Here is a 24604-nt window from a genome sequence, read left to right on the forward strand (position 1 = left end):
CAAAGAGGCTATTCACATTGGCACGAACCAACCCTGAAGTTGTTGTAACAGTTGGATCAAAACAATTCGTTTTTGTTTAAGAAAAAAAATAGAAAAGAACATTTTTGACAGTACGAGTGATACTAAATATTTTAGAGTCACTGTAGATGTACCTTTTTTTATCGTCTAAATTAGTTAATCTCTTTGACACTCAATAATGAATTGTTGACGAGCATTCTCCGATCCGAGACACTCAACTCTCAAGTCTGAAGATACTCGCTACTCAGAGTTGAATTGTTGACGAGCATTCTCCGATCCAGAATCGATGGATTTGGGTAACTAATTACTTGCTTCCAGCGACCTGATTTTGAATTTTCATTTAGCATTCGATTTTGTTCTCTGGTTCTTCTCAGCAGAATGAAAATCTTCTTCTCTTACTTGCTCGCTATAGCATCATGGTATGATACATCATACATGTTCTTAAGTTGTAATGAATTTTCAAATATATATATAGAGAGAGGGGTTAAGTATAGTTATAGAAACTGCTTACTCTTAGGTATGGGAGAGAGAGAGAGAGAACGAAACATAGTTACAGAAACTGCTTACTCTCTTGCTGCTATGGATAAAGACGTATTTTATGAGCTGAGATGAAAAACAAATAACATGGATCTTATGATTGTACGATCTGGATGAGGAGCTCAACCTCCACGATCAGCATCCTCTTAATGTTTTGGTTATTTTGTGTTTTGTGGTTAATGCCTAGTAATAATTTGTTTTGAGCAGTGTTTTGTAGAGATAAAGTGCATCAGATGAACAAAAACTTGTTTTTACTAATGTAATTGTTGTGTCTGGCTCTATTATCTATTTTATTTCTCATTGTCTCTACTTGTGGCCACTCTCGACTTGTGCAATTTTTTTTATTTAATCTTGCATTTGGTGGGGAATCTGTTTCGAACACTGCTCTCTGTATTGTATGTGAAATTACTTTCTGAACAAAATAGTAGGGAACATTGGACAATGATATAAACATATTAAGGTATCTGTTTCATAACCTCATCTATTTAATGTGTCTCTATGTTCAGATGCCACTTGATTGTATTTTATCCAATCTTCCTTCTCTACTGCTTTTTAGTAATATGACAGCCTTTTTCGTTTCAGAAAATGTAATACTGGATGGTAACTACTATCTTGTATTGGAGGAAAAGTCACACCTTCCAATACATGTGCTGATATTGTGTCCTCCTTGGTAAAATGAACCAAGTTAGAGTAAATTTTTTAGGTTTTGTGTGATAATTGCTTAAGATACTTAATTTGTGAATGAATTTAGGGGCAATTTTCTCATTTTTCTTCTTAATTGGAGTCTTGTTAACCTCAATTTAATCTAGTTGTATAAAGTTTTAACTTTTTAGTTAGTTATCTTAGTATTTCTAATCCCTTTTTGTAGAAATGGAGGTTGAAGTTGGAAGGGAAATTTGGAGCAAAAGCTTCAAGTGTGCAAGGAAATGCATTAAAGATAGTTGCTAAGCCTGAATTTCAGGCTAAGCTAAAATTCAGACAGAGAGCAAAAGATTCAAGCCTGGCTAAGCAAGAACTGGTGGCTGAGGAAGAGTTCTGTTGTGTTCATTTGAGATCTGTGTACTTTGGCTAAGCCAAAGTTTATGGCTAACCACTGATTAAAAAAAAAATTATGGCTAAGCGAAGATTATTGCCAAAAATGGAAAATTTTCTGATATATTTAAAGTGGATGTCTATTTAGTATACATTATCTCTCCATATTTTTCTCTTGTACGGAGGCATGAAGTTCCCACTATTCCTTTGGAGAGAAGTTTTTCCCTTGGCTCCTCCTCTCCATTTCTCTTCCACCTTTCATGTATTTTGGAGTTACTCATGGCTATGAGTAGCTAAGTTCCTCCATTGTTGGGGTTAGATGTAACCTTACTCAAACTCTCTTGTACCCCTTGGTATATATATATTCAGTTGTTTGTGTTTAATGTTAGTATTTTGTTTCTTTGTTTAATGCTTGTTGTGGAATGGCCAAGCATGACATGATTTTAGGACATGACTGTTGTTGGAAAATGCCTTCATTGTCTAGAGCTGAAACAAAATACTCAATGAATTTGATGTCTAGGAATGGAGCTTAGTTCATTGGTTATCTTGTGTCACTAAGCTTAAAGCTAGTTCCTTTCTTAAGTTGTTGAGGGATCAAGACTTAATAAAGAAACTAAGACTCTTTTCATCTAAGGGATTAGAGCTAAGAAGGCATTTATTGACTGATTTTAACATTGAAATGCAAATGGAATATGTATTGCACGTTAAAGCTAGAAGAGAGTAGAGTTTGGTGAAGTTTAACTGCGGCAATACCTTTGTTATCGGTTAAATCTTCTATTTTCAACTTTGTTTTTATTATAAAACCACAAAAAGATCATTTTAACCTTGCTTATGCACTTGTTCTGTTTTAATCTTTACAAAATCGACTAAAGTTAGTGTTTTTAGCGCTTTCTTGTGATATTCGTTAGCTTAAGTTGATATTTACATGAAAATTGCTAATATTGCGCAAGTCTCTAAGGAAACGATACTTGAATTTTCCATTTTACTACTTGTACAATTTGGTACACTTGCCAAAGAGATAACATAGGAGAGGAAATAACTTGTAATAAATAATGGAAACAAAGAAGAAATTTTGGGCTTTGACAGCTGACACAAATTAGAAACTAAGCTGAAAGATTCTCTTAAATAACATCACCTTCCTTCTGAAAATGGGAAAACCCTGAGACGAGAAGTCTGAAGCAACCAATTGACATATCAGCAGCAGCACAATAGGCAATTCTAAACAGGTGAGTGCATAGTTTTATATATTTATTTATTTAGTTTTTGAATGTTGTTTTCCTCATTTTAGCTAAATTATTATCACTTACCACTTGTTTGATGTTTGACAATTTTGGGCTGTAGAGAAATCAAATGAACACCCTGAATGGTTACCTGATGACTGGAATGTGGACTTCAGAACTCGAAAAAGTGGTGCAAATATGGGTCATGGGTATAAGGTGCTAGACAAAGCCTCTTTAAGTAATGATGTGAATATTACTGTTACAGAGCTTGGCAATTTTAATTAAGCCATCTTCTATCTTTTTGTGTGTATGTTCTTGTTCTTCCATAAATGTCAGCTTGCTGTTAGTTAGGAGATAACCCTGCTTGCAATAGATGATTGCCAGTATAAATCTATAACCTGTATCACTCCTCAGGCATCCAAATTTGAAACACAAATAAATATTTCCGTACAAGCTTCTGTAGTGGAATTCTTGGAAATCTGAATCATGATATTAGCAGGCAGTCCAAGGGACCTTTAGCTAAATGCTCAATACTTCGGTTGTTCATGGCAGGAACATCACAGGGTCACCCACAAATATGTATAGAATATGTACTTGATTTGTAATTTCAAGTGTGGCTATTGGCATGTGGGTCGACTGTAATTTTTTCTCCTGATCTGTCTGGCTTTTGAACTGTTGTCTTGTATTGGTTTGAGCTGTTTTTTTTTAGACATATATTTCAAGACTATATTCAAAATATTTATAACAGTTATGTTCATTGGTAAAACTGTAAAAACTATACTCTTCAGTTAATGTGAACATGTGATTCTGTACCTCCTGGTAGTTTATTTTCCCTTGATCTGTCGTTACAGTATTAAATATTTTGCATATTAATGACATAACTGTAACATGGCTTTATCCTTTGTTTTGTACTTTCATTCTCCTCTATTATTAACTATTTTTAAAATGGTAAAGTAAAAATTATTATTAAAATATCTGGATGAGTGTGTTGTTATGTATTTGTTGGTTTCAGTTAATAATGCATCTTGTCGTACTTGTTGCAGTGTTACATTGCTCCAAGTGGACACAAATTCTACTCCAAACCAGAGGTGTTACGATATCTCGATACTGTAAACATAAACAGCAACAGCCACACTTCCAAGAAGGAAAAGATATGCAAAAGCAATGTTTGTGTCTCTATATCTCTCATCTCTAGTTTTCTTTTCATTCTTCTTTTGTTGTAAACTTTATTATCAAACTGGCAGCTTCCATTTTTTTTCTTGTTGTCACTTGTCATCCATTATACTAGCAAGGTAACTAAGGATCGAGTAAAAAGATTATAAATGTATCACATCTTTTAAAAATATTGTTCATGAAATTAATTATTGGATAAATTTCTATTGAGTTTATTGCATATAATTAGAACTTCGAACTTATGAGTTATCTTGATAAAATTGTTTTTCAATATGCAGTTTTTATAGTATTGGAAATGTTATTTTAGGATACAGTTGAGAAGTCCACCATAGAGGATTTACCACCTGGTCAGATTAAAGAAGTCAAGATTAGGAAGGGCAGTAACGACAACAGGGTAGATCCAGTATTTTACCTTTTCAAAATATTGTTAATGAAATTGATTATTGAATGAATTTTTATTTAGTCCATTGAATACTACTAGAACTTGGAAGTTATGAATTATCTTGATAAAATTGTTTTCCAACATGCAGTTTTTATAGTTTTGGAAATGTTATTTTAGGATGTGGTTGAGAAGTCTCCAGTGGAGGATTTACCACCTGGGTGGATAACAGAAGCCAAGGTTAGGAAGGGTGATACTGGCAATAGGAAAGATATGGTATGAAATTTCATTTATATTTGATAGATATATGCTTTGCTGCCACTCTCCACCTAAAAGGGGAACTTTCAATAGAGTTTGCTAATATACTCCTATTTGTGTTTTATAAAGAGTATGTTACCAAGTTATAACTTGAATTTCTTAAAATAATCCTAGAAAACTAACGGGAGTATATTAGCACCCACTGAGACTAGTATACTTCTATTTGCTTTTAGATGGAGTATTTTGGGAAATTACAATTTGGACATGTTAAAATACTCCTAAAGGTGTAGCGTGCTAACATACTCCTAAAAAACAAGTGGGAGTATATTAACTGCCCCCTTTTGATACAATTGAAATATAAAAAAATGGATTTCTGTAAAATCTAGTTTTATTTTAATTATATTTCTCCTTTTGGGAGGTGGATAGCAAATCGTATTATCCAGTTTGGTTGTTTGGTTTATTACATCATAGTGTAATGTACTGCATTTGATAGTTTTCCAAATGTCTAGTACTTGTATATATATATATAATTATTATGATTGTGTTATACTTGCAACAGTTTTATATAGATCCAGTGAGTGGATATGTATTTCGCTCCAAGAAGGATGCACTGCGCTATGTTAAGTCTGGAGATATAAGTACGTGTGTACTTAAACCATATAAAAAACTAATCCAAGATGAAGACAAAATAACTGTAAGGATTCTCTGCTTAATATGAATTACTTTCTTACAGTGGTAGCTTTTATTAAGTATGTTTAATTTCCATTTGTTCTAACTGTTAACTGTTAGAAGATTAATAAAAAAAAAAACTGTCAATCACATTGGATTTAAGACTTGTTTTGGATACAATCTAAAGAATCTATTCCCCTGCAAAAATAAATAAGTTTGAGTTCTTTTAAAAATTGTGATAACTACATTTTTTATTGCAATTTCAATTTCTATATTCAATTTAACATGTGCTGTACATGGCTATTACGCTTGCAGTTTCTATACTATCTTTAAGTGGGTTATCATTCTGTTGATATGTAATGGATACTGGTTAAGAATACAGAGATTAACTGAAAGAAGGGAAATTTTGTTAAAGTTCCTCCTCCAACTCTGGATCATTGGTATCCATTCCAGGGTCAACAAGAGCAAGAATGATAAAAATGATGTCTTCCCTAGGAATTTGAGAGCTTACTCTCTCCCACCCAAAACAATATGACTACCTAACTAGCTTCCCTTACATTCTCTACCTTTATTTACAGCAAGCTAACTATTAGAACGTGGGTTTGGGTCTAACTCAACCCCAAAATCTAACTCATAAGATAAGAGTTGTGCTCCACTTATATACTCTATTTTGATCTTATCTCTAGCCGATGTGTGACCTTAGTTTTTCTCAACACTAACTGATTAACCAAACTAACAGCTTTCCCAACACTTCCCTACTATCAGGGTTATAAAAAAAATATGATTTGAGTCCAAGTTCGGCCGAAAGGAATTAACCATGAACTGGGCCTAAAAGAAGTCGTTTGTGAGTTTGGCGAGGGGGAATGACCACAAGCCTGACCATAAAAGCTCGGCCCAAAGGAGTCAACCACAAGTCTAGACAACCACCCCCCCTGATGATGAAATATGATGTGATACAAGCAATAAACTAAGTGCAAACTGTATTAATATATAGTCTCCCTTCCACGCCAAAAAAGCATCCTCGTTCTCATTCATTGAATTCAAAGTTCCAAACATCTAGAGACAATTGTAACCCTAAGCAATCCACACTAGTCTTCTTGAACCCTTATGATAGATACCTATCATTAAAAAAAAAGTTAATTCGAAAATGATATACCCCAACCATAGCCAAACATCATAAATTGGTAATCGCTCCAAGAGCAAATGAGGACAATATTGCAATTTTCACCATCTTTGAGCCCACGTCTCGAGCCCATTCATTTGATTCGGACAGACACCATGCGAGGTCATGTGTTTTTAGGGTATCATCCAACAATGAAAGAATTGTCCCGTTCAAAATAATATATAATATTGTTTGGTAGTTACTTCTATTACGATTACGGTACATCCTCTCCATTTATTAATTTTCATGATCCGGCTGCTTCTTTATACAACTGTTAAGTTTTTTAAACCTCACTTGATAATTAAATGTATTCTATTTATAAGATATATTAAATTAAAGCAATAGGATGTGACTCAAAAGGATCTGCTCTTAATTATTCTAACACAAAACACATTCAAATCCATAATTACTATTTATCATATAATTAGATAAAATGTAACTATTAAAAGATAAGGGAAATTATTAAGTTGTTATAATTTTCGACAAAGTACTCATATCTGTAGAAAAAAAACGAGAGCATAATACTAATGTAATTTTTCTCTATAAATTAAAAAGTATTAATCTCACGTTATTGATTTAAAATACCTTTGTCACATGCTACTAACAAGACAAGAGGCAAGTGATAACACTCTGAAGGAATTAAAAATAAAATTGTTTATAATTGAAAATGTTATTAATGTACTCTTATATATTGTAGTTTTTTAACGTATTCTCAACACAATTTAAGATAAAAGCGTTCTATTAGATAGTTCATCAAGATCATCATCATGATCACAAATAGTTTATATACGATTAATATATGATTAAATGTTATTAATTATTTCTTATAAATTAAAAAACTTAAATATATATATATATATATATATATATATATATATATATATATATATATATATATATATATATGATACGGATTCAATGAGACATTGAGAGCATGAATATATGGTAGTCAGAAACAACATCGAATTGTAGAGATCTCTCACAAGTTGAGAGAAATCATTTTCCTCTATGAATTCACTTTGATGATACATTACACACAGAACATTAATTAAGCACAACCAAAGTCCGAGTTTATTGATTATCTTCATAAAATGAAGTTCGAACATAAAAACTTGATTAATTTGGTTCGATTATTTTTTTACTGGTTACTGGTACTAGCAGGCATCTGAAGAGGTTCGATTCTTCCAATGTAAAAGTAGTTGTTGGATCATCCTGAGGGTTGTTGCATCGATCCTCCATCGGAATGTTGAACCCTGCACAGTTCAATTGAGGCGGCTATCCGAACGACCTACTTAACTCATTTCCATTTTTTTCATCTATATTAGACTAAACTTCATTAAAATAAATGAATGCTTAGTCCACTTGAAAAAACACGATATTAATATTTTTTTAAAATAAGTATTAAAACTATTTTTTATAATTTAAACTGTTTTATTTTTACTCCATTTTTTAAAATTATTATTGGTTCATTGTTTTCTTCACTTTCCAAAAGTACAAGGGTACGTGGAGCATAGTCAGAACCTACTCGACAAAAGGAAACTCGAATTGAAGCACCGAAATAACTGACGTTATTTTCAGATGTTTTCACAACGTAAACTTTGTATTATTCAAGGACTGTCGTTATTTTCATTTTCATACAATATATACAAGTGATACTGATATTGACAAATTTTCATCATCTAATTATATATTTATTGTTATCTATAATATTTAAAAATTATTATGTAATTTATTTTTTTTACATAATTTTCATGTTTTAATAATTATTACAATAAAAAAATAATTTATATTTTTGGTTTCATATAATATATATATATATATATATACACACACGCACGCAATATATCGTGAAAAAAATTCACTTAAGAAAATAAACAAGCTGGTGGTAAGAAATGCGTCGCTGTACCAAAAATTCAAAGACCGATAATATCACAATAATATAAAGATGGAATATGTTGTTCCGCATGTTAAAAAAATTAATAGTGAACTGTGTTAACATTTTTTTAATTTATTCTTTATTTTTTATCATATCACTTAGTTTTAATTATCATATATTTCTCTCTTTTTATTTTCTTATTTGTCACTTAATTATCTAAAACTAATGTTATAAATTAATTAAATAGGAATAGACTTTCTCTTTAATAATAATATATTTAAAAACGAGTATTTTTTAAGTTGTTATTTGGCCAGATTGGGCAGGTCAAAAGTAACTGTATTGAAAAATAAAATCAATTAGAGTGATGGTGTAATAAACGTCACTAACTATGTGGCTTTTAAAATTATGAGTGTTTGATAAGTTATGTCTTTTTTTTATATAAGTTGGATTGACTAGTTTATAAAATAGTTTGATTAAAATTAAGTTGTTTAATATATGGGTTTATTTTAATATTTTTTTAACTTATTTCTATAAGTTACTCGAACTAATTTAATTATAACTTATAAGATAATAGATTCTTATGTTACTTTATATTTTTCAACTAGATTGTGCGGCCAAAGGGCCATTGATATCATGATTTTTCACTCATATATATTCTCACTAATATTGCATATATATGTCGTATATAAATTTGAGGACCATCACTGTACCAAAAAAATTATTGAGAACCATCAAATAATAAGTTTGGACAAGACAGTGGAATGTAATTTACTTTATTATATAAATATATTTATTTTTATTATTTTATATTTATCAATTAACTAATTTGATAAATAATTTTACCAAACAATTTCTCTTATAAAAAAAATTACCAAATACTTTTAATTCAATATTTGTTTAATAGCTTTATCTTTCAATTATCAAGCTTTCAAATTCAACTATTTTTGCCTAAGTCTGACATGTGGATCGGATATAATAGTGTAATAATGGATGTACATTGGAAAATGGATTTTGTGCAATTCATAAATCAGTGATTGACATGTACATGGAACTCGTATAATAAGTCATAGTCGTTCATATAATGTAATAATTCATAAATCATAACCAGTGCTGGATTGCTACACCCCATTACAGAATGTTTAACGGATGCGCACATAAATCTGACCTTCAAATTAATACTTGATAAGAAAAAATTAACATTAATTTCCTCTTTCGAAATCTAGATCGATCATCCATGGTATCCGATTTTTTTGTAATGAATCATAAATAAAAAACACACTAGGACTCTAATAGAACGTTTGCTTACAGTCACGTGAATTAATTTAACTATGTAAAAGTTTATTAGTTATTTTAGGAGAAAGAGAGCACATCCCGCCAGAGAGATGCGCGCACAAAGCCCCCAAGAACTCTTTTATTTGGTGATAAAATAATAACACACAAACCAAAGTATACAACAATAAGACGAATAGGAATCACGAAATTTAAAAGCAGTTGATGATGAATTAATTAAGGGCAAAACACAAGCCTATAATCAGATCCTCCCATGCAAGTGAACATGCTGCTTGCGTCATCCATAGGGTAACTAAAGGCATCTGGACACCTCTCCTTGAAGAACTTGGAATAATCAGTGGGACCGCAACCCGCAGCACCGGTGCTACAACAGTACTGAGTCGTATTGAAAACCGTGCACGGGTTGTTGCAGCCGCCGGGAACCTGAAGCTGAGTGGGACACTCTCCGATGATGTCGGCGGCGCATTTCACGGAGCTGCAGTTGTAGGTCGGGCTCACCTGCAAGGGAATGTTGAAACCGTCGACGAGGGAGATGTCGTAGAAGTCGAGGTTGTTGTACTGGTTCAACGCGAATTCCACCAACGTGTTCGGAGGTGTACCTGTTTTGTTGCACTCAAGAACACCGTCGCAGTCGCCGGTGAGGCACTTCCCGCGTCCTGCGTTGTCGAAGGTGCAGTTTGTTCGACCCCAGATGCGTCCTCCTGTCGTGCCGTTCGTCACGCTGATGTTCCACGATTCGCCAGGGTTAAGCCTTGAGCCGCCGCCGGGCACGGCGGCGGCCCACACCGTGTAGGTGCAATTGTTTGTGATGTTGAAGTTCGCTGCCTGAGCTACGGCCACGCAGCTTATGGCGATGAAGAGGAAGATGGAGAGGCTTTTCGTGACGGCCATTGTGGCGTTTGTTGAAGAAAAAAATTAAGGGTAAGAAGGTTGAGTTTGTGTGTAGTATTATTTTTATAGGGTTGATTTGGTATTGATCGATATGTTGGGGAAGCAACATGGTTCGTTTTTGACAAATTCATCCGCTGATGTCATATAAATTCTGGACTTGGAGACTAGTCGGGCATTTGAAATCAAAATAACTGAATTTGTAGAAAAATATGTAGATGCTTGGCGAAATAAGTCACGTTAATATATTCAAACGTGCTTCGAGCCGTGATTGTGGAAAGCTTGGTAATTTAAAGAGAATAAGAAAAACGATTTTGCATTGCACCAGATCAGGACTGGCCCCAAGATAAACCAATTAAAGATTAAGATTTAGGCTCATAAAAAATATTTTTTATGAAATAAAAATGCCTTATATTTTGGCAAAAAATATATATGGATATTGAAAAAAAAAACTTATTATATAATTATCTCCTTTAAACTAAAATATTTGTCATTAAAATTTATTTTAAGTTTCCCCGTTGAACCGACCAAAAAAAAAAAACAAACACGATGATTTAAGAAGTAAAAAATAAGTTTGAGTTTTCCTCCCACACTACAATAAATGAATTTGAGAACAATAATCAATCCACTCTATTAATGTTGAAAATCGAAATACGCCCTCTAAAAAGGATGCAAATACGCAAACGTGAAATAGTTCTAGCATCGATAATCATGGCAAACAAATTTCAACACGTAAGAAGTAACTTATCTACGTACGACATACTTATAATATAATAACATAAAATTAAGAGTCTGCAAAAAAAAGGCGTATATACACAAGAAAGTTTGCCCTCTTACATTAAAAAAAAAGTTTGTCCTCTAACATCTGTAAATAAACATCAAAACGTAATTGACGGTACTTCCTCTCTTTTTTATTAGTTGCAATTACCTCTCTCGTTTATTCCCTCTTATTATCGAATACAAAAAGTCACGCTTAACTGAAAATACCCTAATTAATTGGGTGAAAAAATATCAAGAAAATAAAATCTCAATAATTTTAAAGTTAGTTCTTAAAAATAAAAAAAAAATGATTGATAAATTTAATGTCTTTTTACGAAAAAATTTAATGTTATTAATAACTAAATTTTTTAATTCTTTTGTATTTAGAATAAGAACGAGTGATATTTATCTTCAAAGCATATCTTTTCAGTTCTATCTTTTTATGAAATTAATCATCCTACATTAATTTAATAATCTGAAAAATAATAGTCTGAGAATGTACCCTCGCAAGTTGAATTATGGAAACACGAAGCGACATATTTGGGGTCAAATAAACGTTTACACGAAGTCTCATGTTGCTCCTTGTAATTGTAGTAGATATGATATTAACATGTCATTTTCATTCTTAATTAATAAACTAATCAGGATGGACGCGGTAAAATAAATCTCGAAGTCAAAAGTCACATTTGATTTTTTTATAGATCAGCAGAAGGTTGTAAAAAGAATGCTGAATACAGGTACGAAATAAAATAAAATAAAATAAAAACACTCTACCAAAAAAAGAAATAAAATAAAAGTCAATAGCAAAGCATGGCCGAAAGTCTTGAAAAATCTTATTCTTAAATATTCAACATTCTTTCATCCTGATCTTCTAGGTTGGTGAATCTTGAAGTTTCATGGCTTATTTTACTTGCGTGTATACAAGAGATTACAAAAGTCCAATGATTCCTATAGATCCCCCTAAGACATACAGAACCTCCACTAGTGCCACGGAAGAGGCTTGGGTTAAATGATTGAGGGCCATAGTAAAAAACATGGGCCTAGGTAGTGGAGACAATCTAGGCCTATCTTATTGACACTTCGTGTTTGATCTTCACCCCACCTACTTCTGTTTTCTTACATATAAAAATACTTTTGACAGAAACGGTCCATTGTATAAGAAGGTATTGCTTTACAATATACAGCAAAAGTTAATTTCTATTGCGGCTTGTTAAATAGGCATCTCTGTCCAAGGGTTGGTCCAACTGAAACTGAAATCTAAAGCAACTTTTAAGAATTTTTATTTTACTTTAAATGAAAGTTTTATGTTGAGTTTTTTTTTTTTTTGCTAACTATGTAGAATATTTTTTCAACATATGTGATTTTTTTGTTTAAAAAATCTAATAATAAATATTTTTTTAGTGTGTCTAAAGCTTGAGCTTTAGTTGTTTTATCCATAGGTCGATCCTGCTTGGGATACATAACGGAAATTAGTTTCCATTGTGTATATTCAAAGAATGGGTAGAATAAAAATTTCAATAAAAAAAAAAAAAAAGATGGCACTCTATTTGGTGTAGAAGAAGTATGATATGAATGGATAGGAGAGGATGAAAATAGAGTGGAGGGAAACAAGAGAGGTTGTTTAGTAAAGAAATTCAATTAGAGAGAAAAGTGGTAGGGCCTATCTCAAATGATGTGCCACCTTGTTTTTATTTTATTTTCTATTTTTAAAGATTTACACGGGAAACAAAAAAAAAGTTGTTTTCAATGTTTCTCGTACAAATCTTTGAAAACAAGAGACAAATTAAAAATAAGGTATAAATTTTGTAATTAAGTGAAAATAGACAATGAAAGCAAGTAAACATGAGACAAATTGAAAATAAGGTGTAATTTTGACTTAGGACCTAACTCAACCCAAAAAAATGAAACTAAACATCAACCTTGAGGCTATAAATAAGGCAGCCACCACATAGCCCCAATTAAGGTGGGCTAGGGGTGACCTTAATTAAGGTAATTTTTCAATACTATACTTCACACCCAGACTACGGGACTAGAGCATGGCAATACAAGTGGCCTAAACATGATTCTCATAACCGAAAAGCCAAACTGATATTCAATTTTTTTTCCATATAGTCGATTGTATCATTTTTATGGTTTTTACAACACATGTTACACTTTGTATACAATGATAAAATAATATTTTCATATTTAATCTAATTTATCTCCCCTCTTATCCAAACCAAACAACCTCACAATGACATTTTTTTATTTCTCTTAAACTAGAAAACCTAAAATTCTAACATTTTTTTATCCATTTTTGTCTATCTTATTTATGTCCACTCTATTTTTCTTTTTACTTCCATAAAGAGTGTGGAGGTAAGAAGATAAGAAAGGGAATGTGAATATCATGACCCTCATTTGAAAATGAGGCCTAGGCTTACTAACTTTCCATGAATGATAAACTAACTACTTGGAATTTTTTCTTGCACCTACATAACTTCTTTTACAATCAAATAGTATAATAAAAGGACCAAAATACTCTTTAGTTAAAAATCAAATACATCATCACCAATCACCCACATCATCGACGCCTCCTTCCCCTCCCTGTTACGTCACAAGTCCATCCCTCCCCTCCATCGCAATCAACCTGCATGTTTTCATTCTATCGCACATTCCCACTGAGTACTTCCTGTTACGTCACAAGTTCGTCACAACTTTTGTGTATAATGTCACAACTCACGAACCATTTTCTGTAGCCTTTGCTGTTAGAGTTTTATGCTTGGTGTCTAACTCTGCATATGTCACCGACTCATCAAGAACATATTTGAATCAAATTGATTATGTTTTATGCATATGCTAGATAACCTCATGTTCAATATTCGGCATATCATTGTTTCTTTGTTTCCTATAAATTACGTTAAATGAACTAGTAGTTAATTAGTTATCATTTCAGGTGGCACAATCATCTTGATCCGGCTGTAAAGAAGGATGCATGGACAGAGGAGGAGGAACTAAAACTTGCTTACTATTACCAAATATACGGCAGTAAGTGGGCAGAAATTGCTAGGATTCTTCCTTGAAGGTACTTTGTTTGAATGTTAATATACAGGCTTCAAAACGTTCATAGATATTTAAGTATAAAAATGTTTCTAATCATGTTAATATGACTAAATTTTGGTTATAGTTTTTTTTCTTCTGTGTTTGTTTTGAGCCAATTATACTTTTCAATGCACGTTGAACTTGAATCCTGTTCAACATACTTTAGTTTTGTGAAGTCATAAATATTTAATTCCAACTTTACAAAATATCATTCATCTCACTTCTTTTTCACTAGATTTCCCACTGACATTAAGGACTAAAATGTTCTCTTTGTTTTCTGACTCTTCAAATTCTATTTTCTACTAATAATATGGACTAAAGTAACCTACACATTTAAATTCAAGGTCTAAAATAGAAATTAGAAGTATATTCAATATTTATGCATCTTCTCTCTTGTGACTGTATTTGTCCATGTGAGTTCGCCTCTCCTTTGAGAAACAATGTAGGCTACAAAAGTGGAACAATAATATTGAAGATATTGATAAATGTACATGCATTTCTGAGCTAATGACCCATTATAATTTTTTGTATCTTTTGGGTGATCCAGGACTGACAATGCTATAAAAAATCACTGGAACTGCTCGATGAAGAAGAAATTAGATGCATCACCCTTAGGGTGTGACATAGAAGTTGCCTCTTTGGTTGAGCCAGGACTGACAATGTTATAATTTCTTATGTTCAGTTTGTCTTCCTTTGGTTGAAAAAAAACGAGTCCAACAACGATGGAGTTGGACCTATGCTATCGTTTTCTGGCCCTTGCTTTGGGCACATCTTTCGCCGTTAAAGAATCCGATTTTATTTTTTCATTTAACACAATTCTATTTAAGTCAAATAAAATCACTGTAAATGAAAAAAGAATTATGGATATTTTGTTAATATAATTTTTTTCATCAAAGTTTGATTCATATTATTTATGAATTCCCTAAAATAGAATTCATGAAAAACATACTTATTCTTTTTGTCAAGTGTTTTTTCATATAAAAAAAAAGTTAAATAGGATAGTTTTGGAGGATAAAAAATAAGGCACATATTCTCATTAAAAATTGATCTATTTTACTTCTTTGATTTTTTTTACATGTAAATGTTAATATTAAATAACTAATTAATAAAAATCATCACAAGGTTGATTACAAGAATGTATACATGACCAGTATTAAAATTAAAAATGCAATAAAATTGAACAAACATATACTAATACAGATACTATTGGCCACCTACAATAGTATTGGGCAATTTTTTTCAAATCCTTTTTTCATGATTTTTTTTTTCTTATTTGGAAATTTTTGCGTTATGAGTATGATATCTCCTTATCTGTTGTGCTAAAAAATAAAAATAAAAATGTTCTGAATCCAGCTATGTGTATTGTTCCCGGCTTATTGTAAGTATTACAATAAATATTTGATTTATTTGAACACCTACTATAATTTTCGAGTGAGACAAGCACTCATCAAAATTATTTTTTCACGCATAAAAAACTACATGTGTAGTTAAACTAAAATTATATATTTTAAATATTTATTATTAAATTTTATATGAATAAGTTGTTCTTTTCACCTTATTTATTTTTTGACAATCATCTTTAATTTTAATTTTAATCAAAATAGGAATTAATTATTTCACATGACATCAGAAAAAAAATATGAATTCCTTACAATTTATTTTGAGCTACAACAGATAATATTTAATAATCCAATAACTTTTTTTTTTACAAAATCCAGCAACTAATATTTATTAGAGTAATAATACATAAACATTTACTTATTTTAAACACAACACCAATATTTTTTTTTACATTATAAATTTTATAATGCCTATATTTTTTTCTGAGTGTCTCATAAGTCATAACAAAATGGGAGTTTCTATGAAACATTTTTCTATTCATTAAACTATTTAATTTTGTAATTTTCTTTTAGTAATAGTTAACATCATGTGCAGTTCTGCACTGCACTAAAAAAAATGTAGACGATTTGAAACGTAGAGAAAAACACAATGCAGGTGGGGATGGGAGTGCGTGACATGGGCCCCTGTCGTCATAAACATTGGCAACACGTGTTAATCGGTTAAGGCACGATAACATTGGGCAAAATTAAAAAAGAACAGAAGAAAAACAATAACAATATTAACAGTGAGAAACGAACGAAGGGAAGGAAACTAACAAGTCATTCATTTTAATAATTTGGACTCGGTCCTTCAAATTAAGTTTTTGGATGTGAATGGAAAGGAAAAAATATAATTGAGAAGAAAAATTGTAATAAAAATTCATTCATCAGTTAGAATTTTTTTATGGAAATTAATTATTTATTAAATTAATAAATACATTAATTTTATAATAAAAAAATTGAAGGAGAAGGAAGGTTCTGGAAAGCAGTAGTGGATTACCAAACAAACCAACGGTTCAAAGCCATATTCGGATGAAGCAGCGGCTGGATCACAGCTCCTCCAAGTAAACAGTCTCTCTCTCTTCACCTTTCTTCTAGCGCCTTCTTAGTTCTATAATTTCTCTTTCTCTTTCTCTTTCGGGGCCTACCCTTTTTTTTTTTTTTTAATTTCCCTTTCATTATCGAACCCACAAACGCCTCCCTTTTTCCTTTGCTATCCACTCCATGATTTTAGTCTCCTCTCGGAAACTTCTAGAAACAACAACAACCTACAGCTCATTTTTTTTCCGATTCCGATCCTCTTTCTGCTTCTCCGTTCGCTGGGTGCATGCCCTCTCAGTAACCCTATCAGATAGATCAAGGTAACCAAAATAATCATAAATTATCATTCTTCACTTATTAATATTATTTATCTTCTTTTTGGATTGGATAATATTAAGAAGAACCAGCGTTAGCTAAGGATAGATAGGTTCTAGCCTTTCTGTTATCATTTTCGAAAGAATCTGTAGCAGTGTAAGTACCAAATTGAAATGGTTAGATTTTGTTTAGAAAGCAGTTATGAACGAAACTTTGAAGCTTAGAAAAGCGGTTAGGTAGCTAGGTTGAGTTCCAGATCTGGTAGAGAAGTTCATCATGGCGCCGTTACCGGCGGAGCAAACCGGTGAATCAGCGCCGACGGAGTTGCAGAGATCCATTCCGACGCCGTTTCTGACCAAGACGTACCAGCTCGTCGATGATCCCTCCGCGGATGACCTAATTTCCTGGAACGAAGACGGCACCAGCTTCATTGTATGGCGACCCGCGGAATTTGCAAGGGATTTGCTTCCTAAGTACTTCAAACACAACAACTTTTCCAGTTTCGTCCGTCAACTTAACACCTATGTAACCACCGCGCGCCACCTCCTTTTATTTTCTTCGTTTATTTTTTAATATTTTCTCAGATGAATAACCGGTGTTGGTGTGTGTGTGTGTGCAGGGGTTCCGGAAGGTTGTCCCTGACCGTTGGGAATTCGCCAACGACTGTTTCCGGCGAGGCGAGAGAGCTCTTCTTCGCGACATACAGCGCCGGAAATTACTGCCGGTTCCGCCTGCAGCCGCGGCACCGGCAGCAGTCACAGCCAATACGGTGACGGTGGCTGTGGCAGCACCGGCGGTGAGAACTGTGTCTCCAACGACTTCCGGCGACGAACAGGTACTATCTTCGAACTCATCTCCGATTGCTGGGAATAATAATAATAATACAGTACACCGCACCACAAGTTGCACCACTGCGCCCGAGCTGTTAGAAGAGAATGAAAGGCTTAGGAAAGAGAACATACAACTGAGTAACGAGTTGAGTCAATTGAAGGGTTTGTGTAATAACATACTCTCTTTGATGACCAATTATGCTTCTGGTTTTAGCCGCCAGCAGTTAGAATCCTCCACAAGCGCTGTGAGGACCGTGCCGGTGCCGGACGGGAAGGCGCCGCTGGAGCTTTTGCCCGCGAAACATGTTTCATCGGCTGATGACGCCCTGCATGTCGGTGGCGCCGCCGGTGCCGCGGCGTGCGCGACGGGGAACGCGGCGGAAGCAGAGGTTCCGAAGCTGTTTGGGGTTTCGATTGGACTGAAACGATGTAGGACAGAGTGCGAGGCCGAACCAGAAGGAGAAGATCAGAATCAGATGCAAACGCGAGCACAAACACAATCACAATCGTCGCAAGAACCAGATCACGGTTCAGATGTGAAATCTGAACCGCTTGATGGTGATGATTCGGATTATCAGGATCATGACCCTCATTGGTTGGAGCTATAGGGAAATGAAATGATGCTCCTTCTTCTTCTTGATCTCTCTACTAATTTGGTGAAATGACAGTGCGCACTTGCTGCCTGTACTATTAGTGCTGTGACGCTGCCATTGGGCCGGCACGTGACTTGGCCATGTATTTAACTCGCGGTTGGGGTGAAAAGTGCGAAACATTGTACTATAAGGAATTATGTATTCTTCTGATTGCTGGGGGTTAAAGAAAGATTATCATCGCGTCAAAATGGAGTAACTGAAGCAAGGGAAGGACAGACCCCTAAAAGACTCACGTCTCGGTTTTTTATTTCAAGGAACATTTGTTGGATACAGCAAAATGTGTAGATATTTGTGTCTGACATCATTAAATTTTCGAATTTGATTCGTGTATTGTAATGTTTCCATCCTTTGAACCAAGTTTGTTCCTAAGCTTCATAATTGTAGCATGTATGTTCTTTTAATGAAATGAAATTCTAATATTATCTTATCGTGTGTTTTCGTTAATAGAGTATAAAATAACTAATATAAACATGTTACGTATAAGATTTAAATGTCTAATTTTTATGGAGTTTGACTCCTTTAAAGTAATGAATAAGATAAAGAATAGAATTATAACAATTTATTAGAAAATTAGTAGCTCAAACTTTACTATTATTTTTTTTTTTACCAAAAAGCTTTATTAATTCATATTCTCTTAAATATAGTACTTTATTTTTATTCTTCATTCAATGTTTTACAAGTTTAAAATTTAATAAATATAGTAACTTTCATTGTCTTGGATCAGAAAAATTCGAATTTTAAATTGTTTACTGCATACGATTAAGTGTGAATTTCTCGCTAAGGTAAAATCCATTTGTGCAAATTGGTCAATTCAAATTTTGAATAGATGGGCTTTTGTTTTTACTTATTAATTTTGACTGTACCTTTCTGAACCTGTATCTGAGTTTTCAATCCAAAACCTTCCCATGATCATTGGGCCCTTGATGGATTTCTTGCATGTAGATACAATAGCTAGGTCCGGGGAGAAAACAAAAACCTCACTAATGTCCGTCCTGCTAGATGTCAATGGGGTATTGCTAGGAGCACCCAGCAACATTGCTGGTGCACCCAACAATTTTTTATAATTCCCAAAATACTCATCACCGTGTTTTTTCTACAAAAAAGCTGGTTTATTTTGTTTTTGTTTGCATTGTTACTTTCTTTGTTTCTCTGTGGTAGTGCTTATGGTATTTGGAGTTTTGAGAGAGTTTGAGGTGTGGTGAAGTTAGATATCTCTACTTTGATGTGTTATTTTTCGATCAAGGTACATATTTTATAGCTTTTGTGGGTATGGTTTTATTTTTAGGTACGTGAATGTCGGAATACTGTTTCAAAGGCACAAAAGAACTTCTTCCATGAGAGTGTATGAAAGAAGGTTCTTTCACAGTTGTTAATTTCAGCTGCGGAATAAAGTTTTTCCATGCACTCTCGCGGAAGAAGTTCTTCTGCAAGAATGCACGGAAGAAGGGTTCCTCCGCAGTTGTAATATTAATCACGGAAGAAGTTTCTTTCGCAGTTGTTATTTTCAATTGCGGAAGAAGGTTCTTCCGTGAGTTAATTTGTTTTTTGGTTTTTTTAATTTTTAGATTATTTTGTATATGCATATGTTATATTGGTTAATTCTATTTGTAATGTATCTCAAACATAAAATACGTAAGATATTATTATATTAGTTGGTTGAAGTGTTGATTTTTTCGCCTAGGTTTGAGTGTTTTTTGGTGATATGAACTATGTAGTTATAATGTTGAAATTAGGTAATTAAAAGTTGAATTTGTTTTTTGTTAAATTATTGATGTAGATAAAATATTTGTACTAGGTTGTTAAATCTTGAATTAGTCGATATTCATAATTTGAAGTAATTATTTAGTCAATTTATTTAGGTTGTTGTATTGTTCAAATTATTTATTGAATGTTGAATTAGGTGATAATTATAGTTTGAATTAAGATGGACGAAAATCAATGGGCGTATGACAATACGATGTCTGAAGAAGTTGATATGGATTTTGAAGATGACCAACATTGTGGTGTGAATGAAGGACATGTTGATTGTTCAGACACTTTTAATACTTCTCAGGTAATCATGTTGATCAGTTTCAGCCGTTTGGTTTAATGTATGATTTGTGTAAAAATTAATATGTCGGGGTTGCGTTGTAGGTCTTTGTAACCCGAGACGACGTTTTGCAGTGGGCTCGAACGGTTGCTCATGAAAATGATTTTGTTGCAGTAATTATGAGGTCTGATACATATACTTGTAGTAGAGGAAGAACTTCATTTGTGTTAATTGGGTGTGAAAGGAGCGGTCAGTACAAGTGTAGGAAGAAATAATTTGTTAGAAGAGACACAGGCACTAGGAAATGTGGTTGTCCCTTCAAGCTTCGTGGAAAATTAGTGCATGGAGGAGGAGATTGGATGGTGAAGTTGATCTGTGGGATTCACAACCATGAATTGGTGAAGACCTTAGTTGGCCATCCATATGCCGGGAGATTGACAAATGATGAGAAGAATATCATTGCTGATATGACAAAGTCGAATGTGAAACCAAGAAACATCCTGCTAACGTTGAAGGAGCACAACGCCAACAATTGCACCACAATCAAACAAATCTACAATGCAAGAAGTGCATATCGTTCTTCAATCAAAGGAGATGACACTGAAATGCAACACCTAATGAGGCCTCTTGAATGTGATCAATGCATTCATTGGCATAGATTGAAGGATGAAGTTGTGATGCGTGATTTGTTTTCGTGTCACCCAGATGCAGTTAAGTTATGTAATGCGTGTCATCTTGTTTTTTTGATAGACAATACCTACAAAACAAATAGGTACAAACTCCCATTGCTTGACTTAGTGGGGGTGACACCAACAGGAATGACTTTTTCTGCTGGGTTTGCATACCTGAAAGGTGATCGTGTGAACAATATTGTATGGGCATTGGAACGGTTTTGAGGCCTATTTTCAAGAAACGATCGCCTCCCTGTTGTTATTGTCACAAACAGAGATCTAGTCCTCATGAATGCACTGAAAATTGTGTTTCCGGAGTGTACAAACTTGTTGTGCAGGTTTCACATAGACAAGAATGTGAAGGCAAGGTGCAAATCTCTAATTGGTCAAAAAAATGCCTAGGAGTACATAATGGATAGCTGGGGTACTCTGGTAGATTGTCCTTCGGAACAACAGTTCCTTGAGCGCCTTCAAAAGTTTCAAGTAGCGTGTTCCCCGTGGCCAATGTTCGTTGACTATGTATGTAAGATATGGATTGTCCCACGCAAGAAAAAATTTATCACGGCCTGGACAAATAAGATGATGCACTTAGGCAACATAACAACAAATAGGTATTTAAATGTTTTATTATTTTAGTCAAGTTTTTTTAATGATTGTTAGAAACATGATTGTTATTAATTTGTCTTGTCTGTTGTGTGTTTTAAATGTAGGGTTGAATATGCTCATTGGACTCTGAAAAGGGTATTACAGAATATCTTTGGAGACCTCTATAGTGTTTGGGATGCCATGAAGAACATGATCACGCTGCAACACACTCAAATTAAAACATCATTTGAAACAAGTATGCATGTCGTTGGACATGTATATAAAAAAACCTTATACAAGAGGCTACTGGGAATGGTTTCAAGGTACGCTTCAAATGAAATTGCGTATGAGTTTGAGCGTGTACGCTATTTCGAAAACAATCTGTCTTCTTGTGGTTCTGTCTTGAGAACCACGCTAGGTCTTCCTTGTGCATGTGAGCTACAAAGGTATGATGGTGGCAACATCCTACTCGATGCAGTTCATATGTACTGGAGGAGACTTAGTTTTTCAGACCAGGGGTTATGTGAGGCCGAAGTCAGCATCAAGGAAGAGATGGATAGAATATATAAAAGATTTGAGAAACTTTATGTCTGTGGCAAGGTTACTTTGAAGAATAAACTTTGAGAATTTGCGTATCCCGATGAAAACTCTATGTGTCCTCCTCTGTCAAAGGTTAACACCAAAGGTGCACTAAAGAAACTGATGAAAAGAAGCCAAAGATCGACAAAGTGTGAGCTGTCATATTGGGAGTATGTTGATGCTTATCATTCAGTTCAAAACAGCAACACTTCAATCAGACGTACTACATCATCTTCTGAACCACCGAAGCCAGCAAGGATGATCTCGATGTAGGATCAATTTGTGCCATTTATACAGGGTTTCATTGAGGACGTTGTGTATGTGAAAGTGGATGGTAACTGTGGATACCGGTCAGTTGCCGCTTAGTTAGATATGGGAGAAAAATATTGGGCAGTGATGCGCAACGAATTGATTAAAGAACTTGGCAAATGGTCGCAAGACTACATAAAGCTCTTTGGTGGCATAGAGAGATTTGGACAGTTGAGGTTGTCCCTACATGTGGACTGGTTATCCAAGGTATGTTGTTTATGCTTTTTTTTATATAAATAATGTTTACATGACTGACACATGTATGTTTTTGTGATTTAGGTTAGTGTGGACAAGTGGGTGGATATAACGGAGATATGATATGTCATTGCATCAAGATATAATGTAATCCTTGTATCGTTGTCACAACAACAAAGTTTCACATTTTTCCTCTCAGAAGTCAACCACTGTCCGATTCTTCTGTGCACCACATGATATGCGTCGGTCATGTGTTTGAAAATCATGATGTGACCACAGTTGCACTTTAAACCCTATAAATAATTGTTGTGTGATCCGAGCATTAGAATTATAATTTTAACTCAATTCCAATTTTTATTAAATTGGAATTGCTATTATGCTCATATGTTTCATTTATATTTCTAATCTTGTGTTAGATTCTTATTGCTTAAAAGTACCAAAATTTAAGCATGGTATTACTTGGTCTCTGAACAAGAGCATTAAAATGAGAGAATTTCCAATGAGTTTTATTTAAATGATCTCAAAGACAGACCATTTCTCTGAATACATAACAGACTCACAATATAAAGACAAAGGCTATGCTTCTAAATACATAACAGACTCACATTACAGAGGTCAAGCCTCTAAATATTGAACAGACTCACAAAGTAAAGACAAAGGTCTGACCTCTAAATATATCGTGTCTATCATCACTTTGAAGGGCTTCTTATTGACTTAAGTATTGGAGTGTTTTTGCTAGTATTTATCATTTTTCATGATATCTAAGTTGTATCATAACTTTAAAGAACTAACTAATAATTCAATTTGTCATTTCTCATATACATATGAACTTTGTAATACCAAATAAATAAATAAAACTAACTAATAATATGAATAAAATGATGGTTTAGGGATAATTTTTAAAATAAAAAAGCAATACACAATAAAACATGTTGTTGCAGAAGAAGGTTCTTCCGCAGCTTCACACGACCTTCGTCTTCTCCCTCGCGCAACAACCAAAACACAAATGTCGTCTAACCTAAAGCCTGCATACACGATTAAAAGAGAAAGGAGGTTAGAACACTAACCTAGACGGCAAAAGGTGACGAAAATGCAACAGAAAACCTTGGTAGCTTTGGCAATGGAGGAAGCGCGGAGAAGAAATGGACACAGGAGGAGAGGAAAAAAATTTGAAAGTTGGGTGCACTTTTGCCAATTCAAAAATATTTTTTTAATAATTTTTAATAAAGGACAATTTTGTCCATTCAACTAATTGCAGGGTGCATCAGCATTATTGTTGGGTGCACCTAGCAACAACCATGTCAATGTCATCGTCTATGGGTAATTTGTATTAGAGATTGTTTAATCCATAATGCATTTAGGATACATCAAAGTAAATAAGAGGTGCATTAACTAATGCCCTCGTCTATCCACTTTGATTCATCGTACGTACACAATTACAATAATATGAGATTCATGTTACATAATGAAGGCCCAGTGTAAAGAGGGGCAATGCAGGGTAAAAAATAATGTACATTTTTTTATTTCTTTTATATGTAAAATAAATTAAGACAAAATAGCAATGCAAAAGTTTCAATATTGCAATAAAAACATGCAAAAATTTCATGGTATTGTTATTGTCGAATAAATGCTTGAATATTTTTTAAAATAATGCAAGAAAGCTGACATTATATTTTCAA

General features: G+C 33.5%; 3 protein-coding genes and 1 long non-coding RNA gene across 7 annotated transcripts; 3 read left to right on the forward strand and 1 right to left on the reverse strand.

Moving 5' to 3' along the window:
- Positions 1 to 29: 29 nt before the first annotated feature.
- LOC114374588 (methyl-CpG-binding domain-containing protein 13-like) lies at positions 30 to 6659 on the forward strand. Of its 2 annotated transcripts, none has more exons than XM_028332247.1 (7): positions 30 to 314; positions 1424 to 2813; positions 2929 to 3023; positions 3851 to 3973; positions 4288 to 4383; positions 4540 to 4635; positions 5177 to 6659. In XM_028332247.1, the coding sequence occupies exons 3-7, from the start codon at positions 3006 to 3008 to the stop codon at positions 5333 to 5335; spliced, it is 492 nt and encodes a 163-aa protein (XP_028188048.1). In that variant the 5' UTR covers positions 30 to 314; positions 1424 to 2813; positions 2929 to 3005; the 3' UTR covers positions 5336 to 6659. The 2 variants fall into 2 exon arrangements, with proteins under 2 accessions (XP_028188048.1, XP_028188049.1); XM_028332248.1 differs by having other exon boundaries at positions 4288 to 4374.
- Positions 6660 to 9507: 2848 nt separating this feature from the next.
- LOC114374299 (protein P21-like) lies at positions 9508 to 10781 on the reverse strand. Its single transcript, XM_028331927.1, has one exon. It carries the CDS (start codon positions 10503 to 10505, stop codon positions 9831 to 9833), a length of 675 nt encoding a protein of 224 aa, XP_028187728.1. The 5' UTR covers positions 10506 to 10781; the 3' UTR covers positions 9508 to 9830.
- A 6015-nt stretch (positions 10782 to 16796) lies between these two features.
- On the forward strand, positions 16797 to 18984 carry LOC114376636 (heat stress transcription factor B-2b-like). Of its 3 annotated transcripts, none has more exons than XM_028334839.1 (3): positions 16797 to 17599; positions 17694 to 17909; positions 18119 to 18359. In XM_028334839.1, exons 1-3 carry the CDS (start codon positions 17351 to 17353, stop codon positions 18221 to 18223), a joined length of 570 nt encoding a protein of 189 aa, XP_028190640.1. In that variant the 5' UTR covers positions 16797 to 17350; the 3' UTR covers positions 18224 to 18359. The 3 variants fall into 3 exon arrangements, with proteins under 3 accessions (XP_028190640.1, XP_028190638.1, XP_028190639.1); XM_028334838.1 differs by having other exon boundaries at positions 16872 to 17079; positions 17267 to 17599; positions 17694 to 18984; XM_028334837.1 differs by having other exon boundaries at positions 17694 to 18984.
- Positions 18985 to 22106: 3122 nt separating this feature from the next.
- LOC114376638 lies at positions 22107 to 23308 on the forward strand. The gene is made up of 2 exons (XR_003659004.1): positions 22107 to 22937; positions 23010 to 23308. It is a non-coding gene; the product is annotated as an uncharacterized LOC114376638 (long non-coding RNA).
- Positions 23309 to 24604: the final 1296 nt, after the last annotated feature.

The sequence above is a fragment of the Glycine soja genome, chromosome 11 (assembly GCF_004193775.1).
Source record: "Glycine soja cultivar W05 chromosome 11, ASM419377v2, whole genome shotgun sequence".
In the NCBI taxonomy this organism is placed as follows: Eukaryota; Viridiplantae; Streptophyta; class Magnoliopsida; order Fabales; family Fabaceae; genus Glycine; species Glycine soja.

Bases quoted from the DNA above. Each gene is read 5' to 3' on its own strand.
- LOC114376636 (XM_028334837.1), top strand. From the start codon at position 17,351: ATGGCGCCGTTACCGGCGGAGCAAACCGGTGAATCAGCGCCGACGGAG. The intron at 17,600-17,693 runs GTAACCACCGCG...GTGTGTGTGCAG, and splicing joins TCCGTCAACTTAACACCTAT to GGGTTCCGGAAGGTTGTCCC.
- LOC114374299 (XM_028331927.1), bottom strand. From the start codon at position 10,505: ATGGCCGTCACGAAAAGCCTCTCCATCTTCCTCTTCATCGCCATAAGC.
- LOC114374588 (XM_028332247.1), top strand. The intron at 3,974-4,287 runs GTTTGTGTCTCT...ATGTTATTTTAG, and splicing joins AAAAGATATGCAAAAGCAAT to GATACAGTTGAGAAGTCCAC. The intron at 4,384-4,539 runs GTATTTTACCTT...ATGTTATTTTAG, and splicing joins ACGACAACAGGGTAGATCCA to GATGTGGTTGAGAAGTCTCC.